A 15,949-nucleotide genomic window follows, 5' to 3' on the forward strand; every position below is an offset into this window, starting at 1 on the left:
AGAGGAAAGAACATATTTTCACATATGTAAATATACACAATATAAAACCTTTAAAAGTCAATGGGTTATTTAATAAATAATTCTGGGATAGTAAGATTATAACATACTTTCAATTTCCTTTGTGCCCCAGTTTTTTTATTTTTCTTATGATAAACAAAGAACATATGTATCTTTGGCCATAGGAAGCTTACAGTTACCTTGAAACCAAACTTTAGAAAAGTGATGAGGAGGACATTAGATTCCTAACTTACTCTGAAAACATATATTAATAAAATAAAGTATGTGTGGTTATTTCTTTTTTATTGGAATGCATAAGGAATTATCAGCCAAAATTAAAGACATAAGGAAAACATTTTTTGATCCTGTAAAAGTAAAAAATACAAACAATAAACTTTGTGTTCATAGCCATTCCTGGCCTAGTGTTGTAGTACAATTAATTGTTTTTATGATCATTGACAATGCTCTACTTGAAAGGGAGGCCTATTTCATGTCTTAATATTTCTCCTACCTAGCACCATACTTAGAATATAATAGTCTCCCAATAACTCTTTGTTAAATAATGAATAAACAAATCAGGCAATATAATCTACTTGATGCTGAAACACAAGCTGAACTGATAGAAGAAATAACTACCAATCTATAAGACGGGTCAAATATGACTTAATTTAATTAAGAAAGTCAATCAGACGTGCTTGAAAAGACACTAAATCATCAACTCCTGTGTGTGTGTGTGCATGTACGTATGTGTGTGTGTGTGTGTGTGTGTGTGTAAGTAGGTGAAGTAGTTTCATTTCTCCCACTACCATATTTGTTTTGACATATAGCCAGGGGTGGGATCAATATAAGAAGCAACCCCTGAAAGGAGGCTTCAACTGCAGCAGCATCACTTATTTAACAGTGACACTTAGAGTGTATTTAAGGTGAGGCTATAATGGGGTTCCTTCTGGAGGAGCAAGTTCGATTTAACCAGATGGAAATCCCCAGAAAATTAAGTTCCACCTGGACAACAGAAGACAAGCAGCCAGGGAGAGAAGAGAAAGAAAGGAAGGAAGGGAGCACACGTCCCAGCACATACGATGGGCAGGTCCTGTGGGGCCCATTCTCATGTCCTCACCACCACCGTGCATATGTGGCTTCAGTGCAGTGGCAAAAGTGTGAGCTCCAGAGCCAGACCATCTATGGGCAGATCCCAGCTCTGCGATCTTGAGCAAATGTTAACCCTGTCCTTAAGCTAGTTTCCTCATCTGTCAAATGAGGATCCTAATTCTGCACACCACATGGGCTATTGTGAGAATTTAAATGAATAGAAGAGTGCTGGTACATGGTAAACACTCAGTAAACATAGCTGTTGTTTTATTCATTTGAAAACTAAAGTGCTAAGACATAAAGGAATTGTTCAAGGTCCCAGAACTAATAATCAGAGAAGCCAGGCTTTGAACACAGGTCTGTTTAATTGTATAGCCTGTGGTCTTCATTTTGCACCATGCAGTTGCCCGGTCCTGAGAAGGCTTATGATTTCTCTCTAATACTTCAATTCTCTGGTAGGTACACCTCTTCCATGTTCTGTTCTCTTCCTTTGTCACTTCCACTTTCTGTCTCTCTGGCCCTTTTTTCCTTTTGATTTTTTCTTTTCTTCTCCCTCTCTTTTCACCAGTGGTAGTATTTACCCTTGAAGTGAGGATTTAGCAGTAAGAAATACATACATAAGACATTCTGAAAATCTCAGTCTTTAAGGATTATGAAGAGTGACCTAGGGATCAATCCAGGACTTTTTTTCTGCTAGTCCAGACACAAATAAGGAAAAACACACATGCAACAGAAAGAAAGGGACTCTGACGTGTATTAACCACTTACCACGTGTCAGGTAATATTTGGACACTTCATAGACATTATCTCACTTAACCCTCACACATTGCAGTGGGTGCCTGTGATTACACCTATTTTACAGCTGACAAAGGTTAAATGATTTATGAAAGACATAAAGCTGGTAAATGGCAAAACTGAGAGCTGAGCCGAGATCTCCAAAGACCCTGCTCTCCCATGACAGTTCATTAAGTGGATCCAAGATCTGAACACTTCACAAACCAGGTAATCCAGGCATTGACACATAATCAGGCTGTGGAAACGTGAATATGCTCAGTGTCAAAGCCAGTTGACTTGTTTCAAAGCGCTAAATGTCTTCAGTTAACTAATATTGGTAAGAACTTTAAAGGGAACACTCATTGCCTCATTAAAAATCTACAACCTATCATATTATCACAGAGCTAAAAATCAAATTCGAGAATCATAGGCTCTTCAAAGGAGAAATTGCAAGCAAAACTGACAATTTAATGGTGGCTACCTGTAGTGTAAGCCACTATGGGAGAAAAATCATTAGTTGAATCTGTATGAGTTTCAAAGTGTGGAATTTCATGACCAGGGGTGTCAAACCACTGCTGTTGAACACAATGTAAGGGCTAATACTAAAGAGAATCTTTGGTAGTCAAATGTCACAAAATCACTTGAAGTTCTAACCACAGTGTTAGCTAGCAAAAGACAGATGAAAACAACTGTAGGCAGGTGGGAAAAAGAAAGTCAAAGGCCCATATGTCAAAGAGATTACAAAACAAATGGATACCACTGATTAAATATACAAATACTGTGAAATGGAAGTCGGCTCTCCTGAGGTGAGAGTAGCTCCTATGTAAAGGGAAAAATTGTAGAGTTAACTAGAGTCACCAAGATGAAGAAAAGAGAAAAGATCCTAAATTAGGCAAGAGGTTGGACTAAATGACCTGGAGGGTCCTTTCAACTAAAATCCTAAGATTCTAGGATTCTATGAAACAGTGTGTGTGCCAAAGCAATCAGAGCCAAGCCATGTGTTGCTTCTCAGATCAGCATCCATATCTGAAGCCAGGGTTCTGCAGAGTTGTGGACAAGAGCAATTGAATCAGGATAAAAAGCCATCCTTCCACCAAGGTTTAGGCAGGAAATGAAGAGAAGAATAAAGATCTCCAAGAACAGTGAAACTGGAGAATTTAACAAAAAGTAAAGTATGGAAAAGGCATGTCTCAAGTGGTTTCAGGCAGTGGACTAAGTGACAGGCACAAACATTTTTTGGTCCAAGTCCTATTCTAAGCAGGGCAAGAGAGGTAAGTCATTCACTGCCTTGGTTCCTTGATGGCCACTCCTTAGGCTGTGATAGATTCATCTAAAATCTAGTTTCAAACAATTCATTTCAAATACATGTTATAAACACCTGCTTGATTAGACAAGTTTTTAGTGATAAACTCTTGCCTTCAGATGTTATCATCTGCTGTGCCTCCTTGGAAAGACCTAAATAGACCCCCCATCCCTCCTTTTTGATGGTTTTGGCTCTTTCACCTGTGTCTCTATTCTTTTTATTTTTTTATTTTTTTATCCTCACCCGAGGATATTTTTCCATTTTTTGTTCAGATAGAGCAGGAGGGAGAGAGAGAAAGAGAGAGAGAGAGAGAGAGAAACATCGATGTGAAGGGACACATCAAGTGGCTGCCACCCGCACGACCAACCAGGGCCGGGGACAAACTGCAACCGAGGTACGTGCCCTTAGCGGGAACTGAACCCGGGTCTCTCTGTACCGCAGGCCGCAGGCCGACGCTCCAACCGCTGAGCCAAACCGGCCAGGGCTGTGTCTCTATTCTTGATGGCCTATCATCCGCATGGGTGTTTCTTCTCAAAGGCTGTACTGTCAGTCTCTCCATCTACCCACATTCAGTGATCTGTTTCTCTCATCTGATGCCTTCACTTACACTCCACTGAGTGAAAGAAAGCAATCAGGCAGGAATTTCCTCATCTTTCCACCATGAAAATGTTCAGACTTCACCAATTCCCTCACACAGCACCCCCACTGATTTTACAATGGATGAAGCATCTCTGCCTACATCAAAATTCCTAACCGAGTTCTGAATCCCATTCTCTCTTGCTTTATCCAGGACCTCTCCCCCACTTTTACTGTGTCATTAACATCTCTCTCTCTGCTGGGCCCTTATCATTGCTTTATAAATATACTATATCAGTGATTTTCACCTGTGTGCTGCAAGAATTTTTAAAACATATGTAATACTTGACTATTTAGTCAGGAGCACTGACCTTTTCCCCTTAGACTGTAAAATAAAAAATGACAATAGCCAACACAACAATAACTGTCTGGTGTGAACAAATAAAAATTATACCTATTTTTCTTTTGTCAGATCGGCAAAGAATACACTATATATTTGGTGTGCTGTAGAATTTTAGTAAAAAGTGTATGTGTGCCATAAGATGAAAAAGGCTGAAAATCACTGTACTATATTATCTCTAATCCTAAAACCAAAAACAAAGAGAAAGCGTTTCCCAATACCACATCCTGTCCCAGCGACTGCCCTGCATGTCTGCTCCCCTTCAAATACCTTCTTGAAGAGTTGTGAATTGTCGCTGTTTTGTTTCCTCACCTCACACTCATTCTCATCCATACCAGCTGAGGTTCTGTGCCCATCACTTCTGGTGGGCAATAAACCCGGTGTTGCCAAACCTAGCGCATAATTATGATACTTCAAGTTTAACTGGTTTAGGAGTCAGCAAACTATGGCTCATGGACCAAACTGGCACCCCGCTCCTTTTCTTTAATTTTTAGAAAGAGGAAGGGGGTGGGGGAGAGAGAGAGAGAAACATGAGTGAGAGATATCGATCAGCCATCTCCTATATGCCACCCAGGCATGTGCCAATTATGAATCGAACTAGCAACCCTTTGGTGCATGGCACGATGCCCAACCGAGCCACACCAGCACATTCCCTGTTTTTGTATAGCCTGTGTACTACTAATAATGATTTTTACATTACAAAACTTTTTTTTAAATAATTTTTCTTTATTGAGTTGAGAGAGAGAGAGGAGGGAAGAGGGAGAGAGACATAGAAACACTGACAAGAGAGAACATCGATCGTCCTCCTCCTGTGTGCCCCACACTGGGGATCAGGCCCATAATCTGGGCATGTGCCCTGACTGGGAATCGAACTGGCCACTTCAGCCACTGAGACACACCAGCTGGGCTGATTTTCACATTTTTAGATAGTTGAAAACAAATCAAAAGAAGAGTCATTTTTAGTGACATGTGAAAATGACATAAAATTCAAATTTCAGTGTTCATAAAGTTTTATTGGAGCACAGCTTTGTCTAAGTATACATTTTCAATGGCTGCTTGCACTACAATAGCAAATTTCAGTAGTTGAGACAGACTGTATTGCCCACAAAGCCAAAAATACAGTATTTACTCTCTAGACCTTTACAATAATGTTTGCTGACCTCTAAGCTAGACTGTTATGAAATGCTTGCTAACCAAGATGGTAAAATAACCTCTAGCATTTAATTGTTCACACCTCACCAATTTTAGCAACATTTTAAAATTACAAATGAATGAAGGAATTGCCAAGCTTCTCAGTGTGAGAAAGCGTGGGTGCAGCGGGTAAGCCTGCATTTTCTCCCTCTTTGGGGACCTCTCACTAGTCACCCAACACCACCAGGGTGGGGAAGGGCTCCTGCTTTACCATTCTGGAACAAGTAGGAGAATGTAACACTTTAGTAAGTAAAGTTTAGCAAGACCAAAACTTGAAAATAAGACTTGAAAAAATGGTGAAACACCAAAGTGATAATACAGTCCTAAGGAATGGCTCATTCATCTTTATTTTGGAGCCTCCTCCCGGGTGTTCTGAGGGTGAGGGATCACCTTACCCCCAAAACCTGAACATATTCTCAGGCATGTCTGGACATGCGCAGCCTAAACTCCAGAGTGTTTTGCCACTAGAAGCAAACTGTGGCTGCTCAGTTCCCAGCATCAAACCTGCCTTTGGTGGACAGTGACTGTGGGGTTGTCCTAAACACAGTGGTTTCTTTCCTCCTACCCCTTACTTAGTGGTCATTTAAAAAGTGTTTTTCATGGAGGACCATCACTGTAGTTATATTTAATGACATAGGAAAAGGCCATGTGGAGTAAATAATGGTCGCGTTTTCTGCTGACACAGTATAAATAACTGCGCCCAATCTACCAGGAGACAACATTTCGCTCTCAGTTTTGGCAGCAAAGAATCATTCAGTTTTAGAGTAACTAAAAAAAAAAAAAAAAAAAAAGCTTACTAGTAATTTTTTAAATGCCAAGTTACATATGAGTACATATTTAAAGGGTTAAAAGGAAGGCGTGCTAAAAAAATTTCACACCTTTTAGGTTTACATCAGTTGGTGTTTCATAAAGAAACTGATGACAGAAATAGTGGTAAGAGGTGAAAACCATGCAACTTAGAATAAGAGAAAAGAGGTCCTACAATCACCCACAGAAAGATGAAACAACAAAAAGGGAGATTCAGACATGGGAAGGAAGCCAGCAGAGCTTGGGGACCATGGTCTATTTTGGAGCATGGGTTTCTCTCTTTATGAATGCCTGCAATCACTCTGAGAGAGGAATTGGTTCAGTTCACAACCATCCAGGAGTTCTTAACCATAGCAAGTTGCTGCACTCATTGTTATGATGGTGGTTTATTTTATAGAATATGAGAAGGTTACTGTCCTATTTTGAAGGGTTTTTATTTATTTTTCATCCTCACCCGAGGACATTTTTTTTTTTTTTTTTTTTTGCATTTATCTTCAGATAGAGTGGGAGGGAGAGAGGGAGGAAGAGAGAGAGAGAAACATCGATGTGAAAGAGACACAAAGAGTGGCTGCCACCCATACGACTCCAACTGGGGCCGGGGACAAACTGCAACTGAAGTACGTGCCCTTAGCAGGAACCGAACCAGGGACTCTCTGTTCTGCCGGCCGATGCTCTAACCTCTGAGCCAAACTGGCCAGGGCTTGAAGGGTTTTTAATTAAATAGATAAACACTTAAAAGAGAGAAAACCATCCAGCCAGTGTGGCTCAGTGGTTGAGCGCTGACCCAGGCACAAGAGGTTGCCAGTTCGATTCCCAGACAGGACACATGCCCAGGTTGTGGGCCTGATCGATCCCCAGTGGGGGGCATGAAGGAAGTGGCCAATCAGTGTTCTCTCTCAATGATGTTTCTATCTCTCTCCCTCTCACTTCCTATCTCTCTAAAAGAGAGAAAACCCTTTTAACACATCTCTAAACAAGTCATTATCAAATTTGGGTCAGTAAGAATTACAAGAATTCACAAGCCCAGAGTTTCCTTTGTTTATTGTTTAGCCTGATGTGATATAACAAATATTTCCCCCAGCCTATTTCCTACCTTAAACTTAGATATAAAATATGGCCCATTTCCAAGAATTTTATCTGAACTATGTATAAATAAAATAAAATCCATGAAGTACATTTAAAAAATACATTACTTTGACTATATGTGTAATAAAAGGATAATAAGAGTAAGCACTGGATTATAAAAATGGCAAGCATTTAAGCAGAGAGTAAATGGTTCAATATTAATTTAAGAGATTTTTTTATCATGAAAAGAGAGGAAATAAATTCTAATTTGTTGAATGAATTCATTTTAAAACATTTTTTAAAAATAAAGAAATGCAATTCATACAAGGAGAAGGGAAGAATAAACAATTATCCTATCATCTGCATATCAGAAATTTTATTTTATTAATAGTTTCTTTAGGTATTTGAATGTTATTGAGTCATCAATGATAAGTGTCATCAATTACCAAAAGCCATTACTAGCTCATAGAAAATGTAACTTAATCACAAGGCTAGTTCATATATACACACATCCATGAGTTTCATAAATAAGCACTAATGTTACAAAATCTCCAGATAATAAAACAATGGATTTTTCCTCTGTGCCAAATTTACACAAATTATGAAAAGTTCCATACTCTATCACTAATTGAGAACTTTTGAATATTTATATTCAGATGGTTATTTCCTGTGCTTCCAAAGATTTGTTAACACTGGCATTAGCTCATATAAGCATTTTTGGTTTAGTAAAATATTTTATTATACTTCAATAAATTATCTTCCCAGTAATTACCAAAAAGAAAGCTCATAAGACTGAAAAATATATTTGATATCTTTTTCATGGTTATGGGCAGTCTGTTGGGCACTTGTCTGAACAGTGAGTCAAAGCCTTGAAGCAATGCAATGCTGCAATATTTGGAGGAGAAAGATTGCTGGATGTTAAATTTTATTTTAAAATGTATGTCTCCAGAATCGTCCTTCTTTCAAGCTTTTAGTAGCTCCTAAAGCCAAATTAATTTTCATAGACTCCAAAAGGTAAAATGTATCAAGGTTTAACTATGAAAGAATGAAATTAAATACTGGTTTAGCACAGGAAATAACCATCTGAATATAAATATTCAAAAGTTCTCAATTAGTGATAGAGTATGGAACTTTTCATAATTTGTGTAAATTTGGCACAGAGGAAAAATCCATTGTTTTATTATCTGGCATGAGAGAGTTACTGAGATAGTTAAGTGCAATAGAAATAAGAGTTATAACCAAACAGTACTGAGCCATAAGCCTGTAACCAACATGACAACATGTGCCAAACAGGAGTAGGACTCACCTAATGTTAAAAATTTCCTAGTGCTATAAACATATATCTCTGACAGTTTTGGCACCCAAGTCCATGTGAAAAATTCACTTGTTAATTAATGCAATCAGTATCGGTACTTTAGAAATTCTATTCCAAGGAAATCAGTGCATCCTCCTCCTTTCCTCCTTTCTTTCTTCCCCCTCCTCACCATCCTGCTTTCTTTGGACACATACCTTCTTCTGGTGTTTGCGTTCTCAACGATTCACTCCAGTCACTCCAACTACCTTTATGAAGACGTAGCTTAGAGGAAACCTGAAATTCATATTCTGTAAATGGTTTCAGGTCCAACAAATCATGTCTTCCTTTGGCATTTGTAGTATTAACCTTCAATCAGACAAGATTTTCAAAGGTGCATATTAATACTACATTAATTTAAATAATTTTAACATAAAGGTAAAAAACTAGACCAGGTAACCCTTTTTATTTTTTTTTTGGATGTCATTCAATGAAGAAATATACATGGCTGGGTTATTGAATACACATGATGTTAAGTTGAAATAATAGTGTCTCAAAAAACAAAACCAAAAAAACTCCTGAGACTAGGAACCTATCTATTAAGTTCCAAGGGGGATCCTAAAACTAGCTGGAAAAGAAATATAGGTTGAAAACTACCAATTTTCCAAAGGTCTTGAAGAAGTTTCTACCCTAGAGATTGTTTGTTATTGGGTCACAATTAGAAATCGATGCATATTTTAACACTTATATCAACATAGAACTGGATTCAAAACTTTAGTTATATAAGAATGTTTACATATAGCGGACATTCAAGAGATATGCCTGTCTTGAATGTCAGTTATATGTAAAACTGATTCTTTGTCATTATAAGACATTATAGTTTACAGAAATACTGGAAGGAATTATAATCTTATACTTTGTATTATAAAAAAATTAATGCCTAATACAGCAAAGTGTGGGGCTTTATCTTTGGAACATTAAATTCTATATAAGCTTCTAGGGATGATTATCTCTAGTATTTCTCTTTCCAATATGTTAAAAAAATTACTAAAAAGTAATAATGGGGCTGGGGATAGAAAAACAAGGAGAAACGAGCCCTTTATTAGAAATAAAATATAGAAAATGAATCCAGGTCTACAGAAGCTTGCAACTTAAAATATTCCAAAATCAGTGACTAGAATTCAAGATATTTCTTCATAGACAGAGGTGTATCTGACTTTCTGTTATATTTTGGGCAAATATTCTTAAACTAAGTATTTTGTTGGTATGAAAAGACAGAGATCTGTGCAGTAATAATAAGAATCTCTCCCTGCTTTCCTCCTTCACTCTCACGACCATTACCATAGTCCAGGACCTGCTGTTACTGGGCCGATATCTGAGTCGATTAAGCAGCACCATGCCCTCATCTCTCCACTGAAGAGTGCATCTGCTCACAGAATCATTTACAAAGTTGATTCTGATGTCCCACGGAGGAAGAGGCTTCACTGGTAACCAGGATAAACAAAAAAAAAGTATGATTTAGGCTCCATAATCATAAATTGTCTTATGTACTGACATAAGCTGTAAAGAGTTGAACAAAATTCATCTCTAAGATGTATGACCACCAAATTTGGTGAAATAAACAAGAGAGAAGTCCCTGGCTTTTAGAAGGAGGGAAAAGTTTGATTTGTTTCTAAATCATTAAAATAATTCCAGTCAATCTACCCTCATTTTCACCAAATAAACTACCACCAACATTAATGATAGCGATGATTCCATTTAATCCAATGATATAAAGAAAACGAATGTGCCAAATCTGAGAGTTCCCATGGCTGAGAAGGCAGACGTGGCTAGTGGCAACTGCTCCAGGAGAAGAAATGTTGGTAGAAAAGTCGCTAGAATGGACATAGGAACAGGGGAACAGAAGAAAAGAGTAAGAGAGAAAAGGTGGCTTAGAAATGTCTATGTAAAAAGATGGAAGGTAGAAGCGTGATAGGAAAATGCACAGTCAATGCCTATGTTCAGACTTACAGTTAGCAGTATGGATGCGAAGAGGTGCTGTGGGAAGAGAGAAGAGAAACACACAGCGTGAGGCGAGGACTTCAGGAAGACCAGAAACCCAGTCCTACCTGGGATGGGAAGAACTTGAGAATGCCTGAGATTGGTCTTTGATTCAACAGGGCCAATTATAGTTTCTCAGAAATGTGCTTGGACTGGTTCATTCCAGCAACCAAGCTGAGAGGAGTGGAGATAAGTATTCGAAGAGCCAGGTGCATTTAAACCTTGATGCACTTTAGTTGTAGTTTGCACCGACTGCTCCAGCCCAGCTGGTCTACATGTAGCCTAACTCAGAACAATGGCGTAGCCATGGGGGTCAAGAAACCTCTACCAAGATGGGCCTACACTGAGCTTCCTGAATAAACTCACAGGACCCTCTCTCAGTCAGATGGTATTATTGGCAGCTGATGCCTTCATGGAATTTGAAGCTGGGGGCTCCTATTTGTCCAATGTAGAGAATAATGTTAAATACCTCATTTTATACAACCATCTCTATATAGCTCTAGGATCATGCACATTTTTACTTGCATCAAAGTAATGTTTATCCTCAGCCTATGCCTGTTGGTCATTTTCCATCAATTGCTGCCTCTTTTGAAATACTCACATATAGAACATTTGAGTGATTTTAAAAATAATGTTCATGTGCCAATGTATGACACCCACAAAAAATGAAATAAAATGTACCTATGTTGCCCTGGCCGGTTTGGCTCAGCGGTTAGAGAGGAGGCCTGTGGACCAGAGAGTCCCGGGTTCAGTTCCTGCTAAGGGCACGAAACTGGTTGCAGTTTATCCCCACCTTAGTTGGGGTCATGTGGGTGGCAACGAGTCCATGTGTCTCTCTCACATTGATGTTTCTCTCTCTCTCTTCCCCCCTCTCTTCCTCCCGTTCTATCTGAAGATAAATGCAAAAATGTCCTCAGGTGAGGATAAAAAATAAAAAATAAAAAAATAATAAATGTACCTATGTCCAAGAATGTGAATGTGGATGGAAATGAAGAGGCATTTCCAAGACTATTGCTAGCAGTAACTTTGGCTGTGTAACTGGATTCAGGTGATTCAGGGCTTAGGTTGATTCCAAGGTCCAAATGGTCACAATCATAGCCATTACATTGCTTCTGCCAAGTTAAATTTTTTGGTCCCTTTAACCTGTAAATAAAAGACAATTTGTGAAAAAAGAAATAAAAGAGACAATTTGAGTTTAGTAGGACATGTGGTGTGCTACTTTCTCCTTTTAATACAAAACAACAAAACTTTCAAATACTTAAAATTCTAGACATATTTTAAATGTTAGTCTTATTACTAGAAGATGCATTATGGAAGTATTTGTAGTCTAGGATCATAAATAGGACCATACTTCCCCCAATCCCTTTTTTTGGTAGGACTGAGATTTTTTGATGTTCATATAGATGAGTAACGATACCTATACTGTCTGAATTTCCCAAACCCTGCATGACAGCTTGGCTCCTTAGATAAGATCCAAAGGATCCATGGTCACCTTGACATTTACTGCACAGAAGTGCCAGCTCCTAGTACAAACCAGAACCCTGGGCCCCACTTCCTTTTCCCCATCTGCTGCTCACTAAGGCATAGTGCAACCCATCGGGATCCTTAGATGGGATTATGGAATCAACTGCAGCAAACAGAATCTCCCAGACTCTCTCTTTGTGAACTTTGCCTGGAAAGAAACTCCTTCTAGGCTGATGGAAAGCTCCCACAAGGAAGAGTCTATTTTATATATCATGACCATAAGTGTCCAGATCTGCAAAAAAGAAAAGGATATATGATGCAGCCAGTTTACCCTCCAAGAGCAGGGAAGAATGTCCGTAGCATGGGCCTTAGATACCCTGAAGAGAACTCCGAGTTAGACCTCAGACCCAAGACATCAGTTCTTACACTTTAGATGAATGAACCAGTTTAACTGATGAACACTAGAATTGTTTTAAAAGCATCTAATCGTCTAGAGCTGTTTATTGCTTCTTCTCGTTGGTAAAACAAGAACTATTAGATATTTCTAAATGTCATTTTACAGAAGATCCACAAAAAAGCTGCAAAAACAGTCTCTCACTCACTGTAAAGTATACGTCGTATATAGGTGGGTGTCTCGTCCTCTGTCCCAGGTGCAAGCCACCATCCCATGTTCTCCCTTCTGTGCACAAGATAAGTTTTGAGGCTGTTCTGAAACAACTTTAAAAATAAAAAGCAAAGCTATATATTTTAAATGCCACACAAGTGATATTTCAGTCACATTGTTATTATTTGTCAACAAGATAACAGTACTTTATATGTCCCACACTCAATCTGGTATCTATTTTAGATCCCACCAAGTTCAAATTTGCCTCTGAGGCATGAATTTTTTCTACTAACAATGGCAATGATAGCAACTACGGATCAAACACTTACTATATGCCAAGTCCTATGCTAAGTGTTTCAGGTGTGGTTTTTTTCAATTAGACATCACAGCAGCTACATTACATATATACTATTATTGTCCTCACTTTATTGAAGAGAAGCTACGACTTTGAGGTGAAGTATCTTGCCAAAGATCACAAAACTACAAAGTGGCAGAAGCAGGGCTCCAGCCCAGGTGTGGCTGACTTAAGTCCAAGCCTTACACCACCATATTCTCCTCTTCTCCCTGGCAGGTGAATCTTCAGGGCTACTGTCACCCTAGTGACGCTGAGTTTACCTTTCCAGAATAAAGCCCACTCAGATATTAGAAACCTTTAAAAATTAGGGATTCTTTTTCTCCATTGACCTAAAATATTCTGGTGAGACATTTCTACCCACTGGCCCTACTCATGTTCTTCTGGGCAGTACCACCTAAATCTAATTTCTGCAGCATCACTTGGAGTACATACTTTATGAACACTTGTAAATTAATTATGTATGTAAATAGACACTGAGTAGCTTCCATGGGCTAGGCACAGGGCTAGCTGTGGAAATAAAAGGTGTACACACCAGACATGGTTCCTTCTATCATAAGGTGTGCATTTTTAAATGAAGACATTTTATAGTCAAAGACAGAACCCAAAGTGAGGAGTTTCTCAGAAGAGTCATCATATTCTACCCTCATACTGAGACCCACCTGTAGAAAGATGTTTCTTTTGGGTGAGACAAAGCAAGTATACCACTAAAGCCCTAGATATTGTCCACACCAAAAAAAAAGCTGTAATTGATATATATATATATTTGTCCTTAGTACATGCCATAGACCAGGCAAAGTAATTGCCAACTGTGTGACCTTGCCAAGCAAACCTCTCAAAGCTTCAGTTTATCTATAAAATGGGTATAATAATATATAGCTCATATAGTTTTGTTTAATGGAATAATAAACTCTCTTCCTAGAAAAATAGACTCTTCCTTGTATGTACATATATTATACACATATACTAATGTATATGTACATATTCACTTTATACATCTATATAAACAACTTCTGAATGAGGCATGTAAAAATTATACTAACTTTTCATTCTATGTATAACTTTTTGTTTATTTTGGAGTTAATTCTTGTTTTTCCATTTGTTTAATGTTTATTATTATTAATATAGTTCTAAACTCTCAAGCCAATTATCTGAGTCACTGTTAAAGATATTCAGAGGCACTGGGAATTCTATCAGATTCATCTCTTGAAGCCCTCTTTCTTGGAGCATTGGGAACTTTCCAATATGACTGGTTTGCTTCTATGTCTGGTACACAGCTGTCATCCTGGGACTGCCAATCTTCAGTGTCCTGGAAATTCTCTCTTTTCCTGTGTGGGAGTTCCTGTTTCTTAGATCCAATGCTTTCTTCTTTCTTGATTTAATTATGTGTTTTGGTGGAATATATATTCCTGTAGCTACCTGGGAAACAGTGCAGGGGAAGAAATATTTTGAGCATAGGTTAAAGGGTCTTTACCCTCACTCTTGACTGATACTTTGGCTCAGTATAAAATTCTAGGTTGAAAAGCATCTTCATTCAGGATTCTCAAGGCCATGTTTTGTGGTATTTTATATTCTAGGCTGCTGTTGAGAAGCCCAAGTCCATTCTGATTCTTGAGCCACTGTAATGGTCTATTTTTTCTCTTCAGAAGATTGTTTAATCTTCTTTGTCCCCGCTATTCTGAATTTTCACAAAGATGTGCTTAATGAGGGTCTATTTTCTTTCACTCTTTGGCTTCTCAAGGAATTCAAACATTCTGTGAACTTTTGTCCTTTAGTTTGGGAAGCATTCTTGATTTATATCTTTGAGATTCTCTCCTCTATGTTTTTCTTCTTACTAAAAATCCCTAGTTTTCATAGGTTGGACTTCTTCTTAATTTTATATCTTATCCCCTATATTTTAAAACTCTTGTTCTCTTTGCTCTAGTATGAGGGAAAAACTTCCTCATTTTATATATCTACCCTCCTACTGAGTTTTTTATTTCTGCTTATTTGGGGAGGGAGGGAAGCATACTTTCTAGTCTCCAAATATTTTCTTTTTATAGCATCCTATTTTGCTCTGTATGTAATATCTCCTCTTAGTTCTCCAAGGGCATCAAGGGTAGTTTTTGTTTTTTAACATTTTCTCTCCCTAAATACACTCTTACACTTAGCTTATACGTTTTATTTCACATGTCTGTTTTGGTTTCTGTCTTTTGTGTTAGACGTTTTCCTCAGATCCTTGTACTTTCACTCACACATAGGAACAGGGCACTACATTCAAGACTGGAGTTCTGTGTGTGTTAGTTGAGGAGTATTTGCTGACTCTGGGTTTCCCTCCAGGGTGATCTGACTAGGTCTTCTGGGGCCTCTCTGTTTTCAGTTTAGATATTTCCTCTTGGCCTGGCCAGATTTTCCAGAAAAGGATTTTCAAATCAGCCTGGAAGTGGATCTAATGGGAGCTGTATGCAAACATTCCTTCAATCCTTCTGTTTTTCAGGATAGCACTGCCAATCTCAATCAAACTGCTGAAACTGGTTCAGTGACTCTCTGATACCAAGCCCACAGTCTTATGCCAGTGTAGTGGGGGCAGTGACTGTCTGGCTACATGGAATTGGGAAGGAAATCAAAGAATCCTGTTTTAGAAATCAAAGTCTGTTTTTTAAATAGACTTTCAATCAACTTTTCATTTTCAACCCCACTTTACTGTCATGCCCAGAAGTATATGGCAGCATCCGTTTCTGAGTCTTCCTGGGGTAGGAGCTTCTGCATGAAATCAGGTTGCATCTCGACTTTCCCCACAGCCAGCTGTGGGCTAAGCCAGTTACCGTTGGTCCACCTGCTTTCCAGCTTCCAAAATGCTGTTCTTGTCTCTCTCCTCCCATTCCTTTTGTCCCTTAGGGTTTGTGCCTCTAGAAAACTTTCTTTATTGCATCTTGGTTTTATTTCAGGGGGGATGAGAGTACATATGTTCAAAACACCACCTTTACCCTAATCCTTTGTAAGGTCTTTTGATGACC

General features: G+C 38.4%; 1 protein-coding gene across 1 annotated transcript in view; it reads right to left on the minus strand.

Annotated features, from left to right (window-relative positions):
• The window catches only part of IL12RB2 (interleukin 12 receptor subunit beta 2), a 70,349-nt gene that overhangs the window by 44,037 nt on the left and 10,363 nt on the right, over window positions 1-15,949 (minus strand). The window contains exons 5-8 of the mRNA XM_036256423.1: window positions 12,600-12,714; window positions 11,492-11,676; window positions 9,835-9,977; window positions 8,712-8,862 (exon numbers count right to left, since the gene is read on the minus strand). Of these exons, the coding sequence (XP_036112316.1) occupies window positions 8,712-8,862; window positions 9,835-9,977; window positions 11,492-11,676; window positions 12,600-12,714 (594 nt within the window). The remainder of the gene's footprint in view (window positions 1-8,711; window positions 8,863-9,834; window positions 9,978-11,491; window positions 11,677-12,599; window positions 12,715-15,949) is intronic.

Source organism: Molossus molossus, unplaced genomic scaffold, assembly GCF_014108415.1.
Source record: "Molossus molossus isolate mMolMol1 unplaced genomic scaffold, mMolMol1.p scaffold_m16_p_12, whole genome shotgun sequence".
NCBI lineage: Eukaryota > Metazoa > Chordata > Mammalia > Chiroptera > Molossidae > Molossus > Molossus molossus.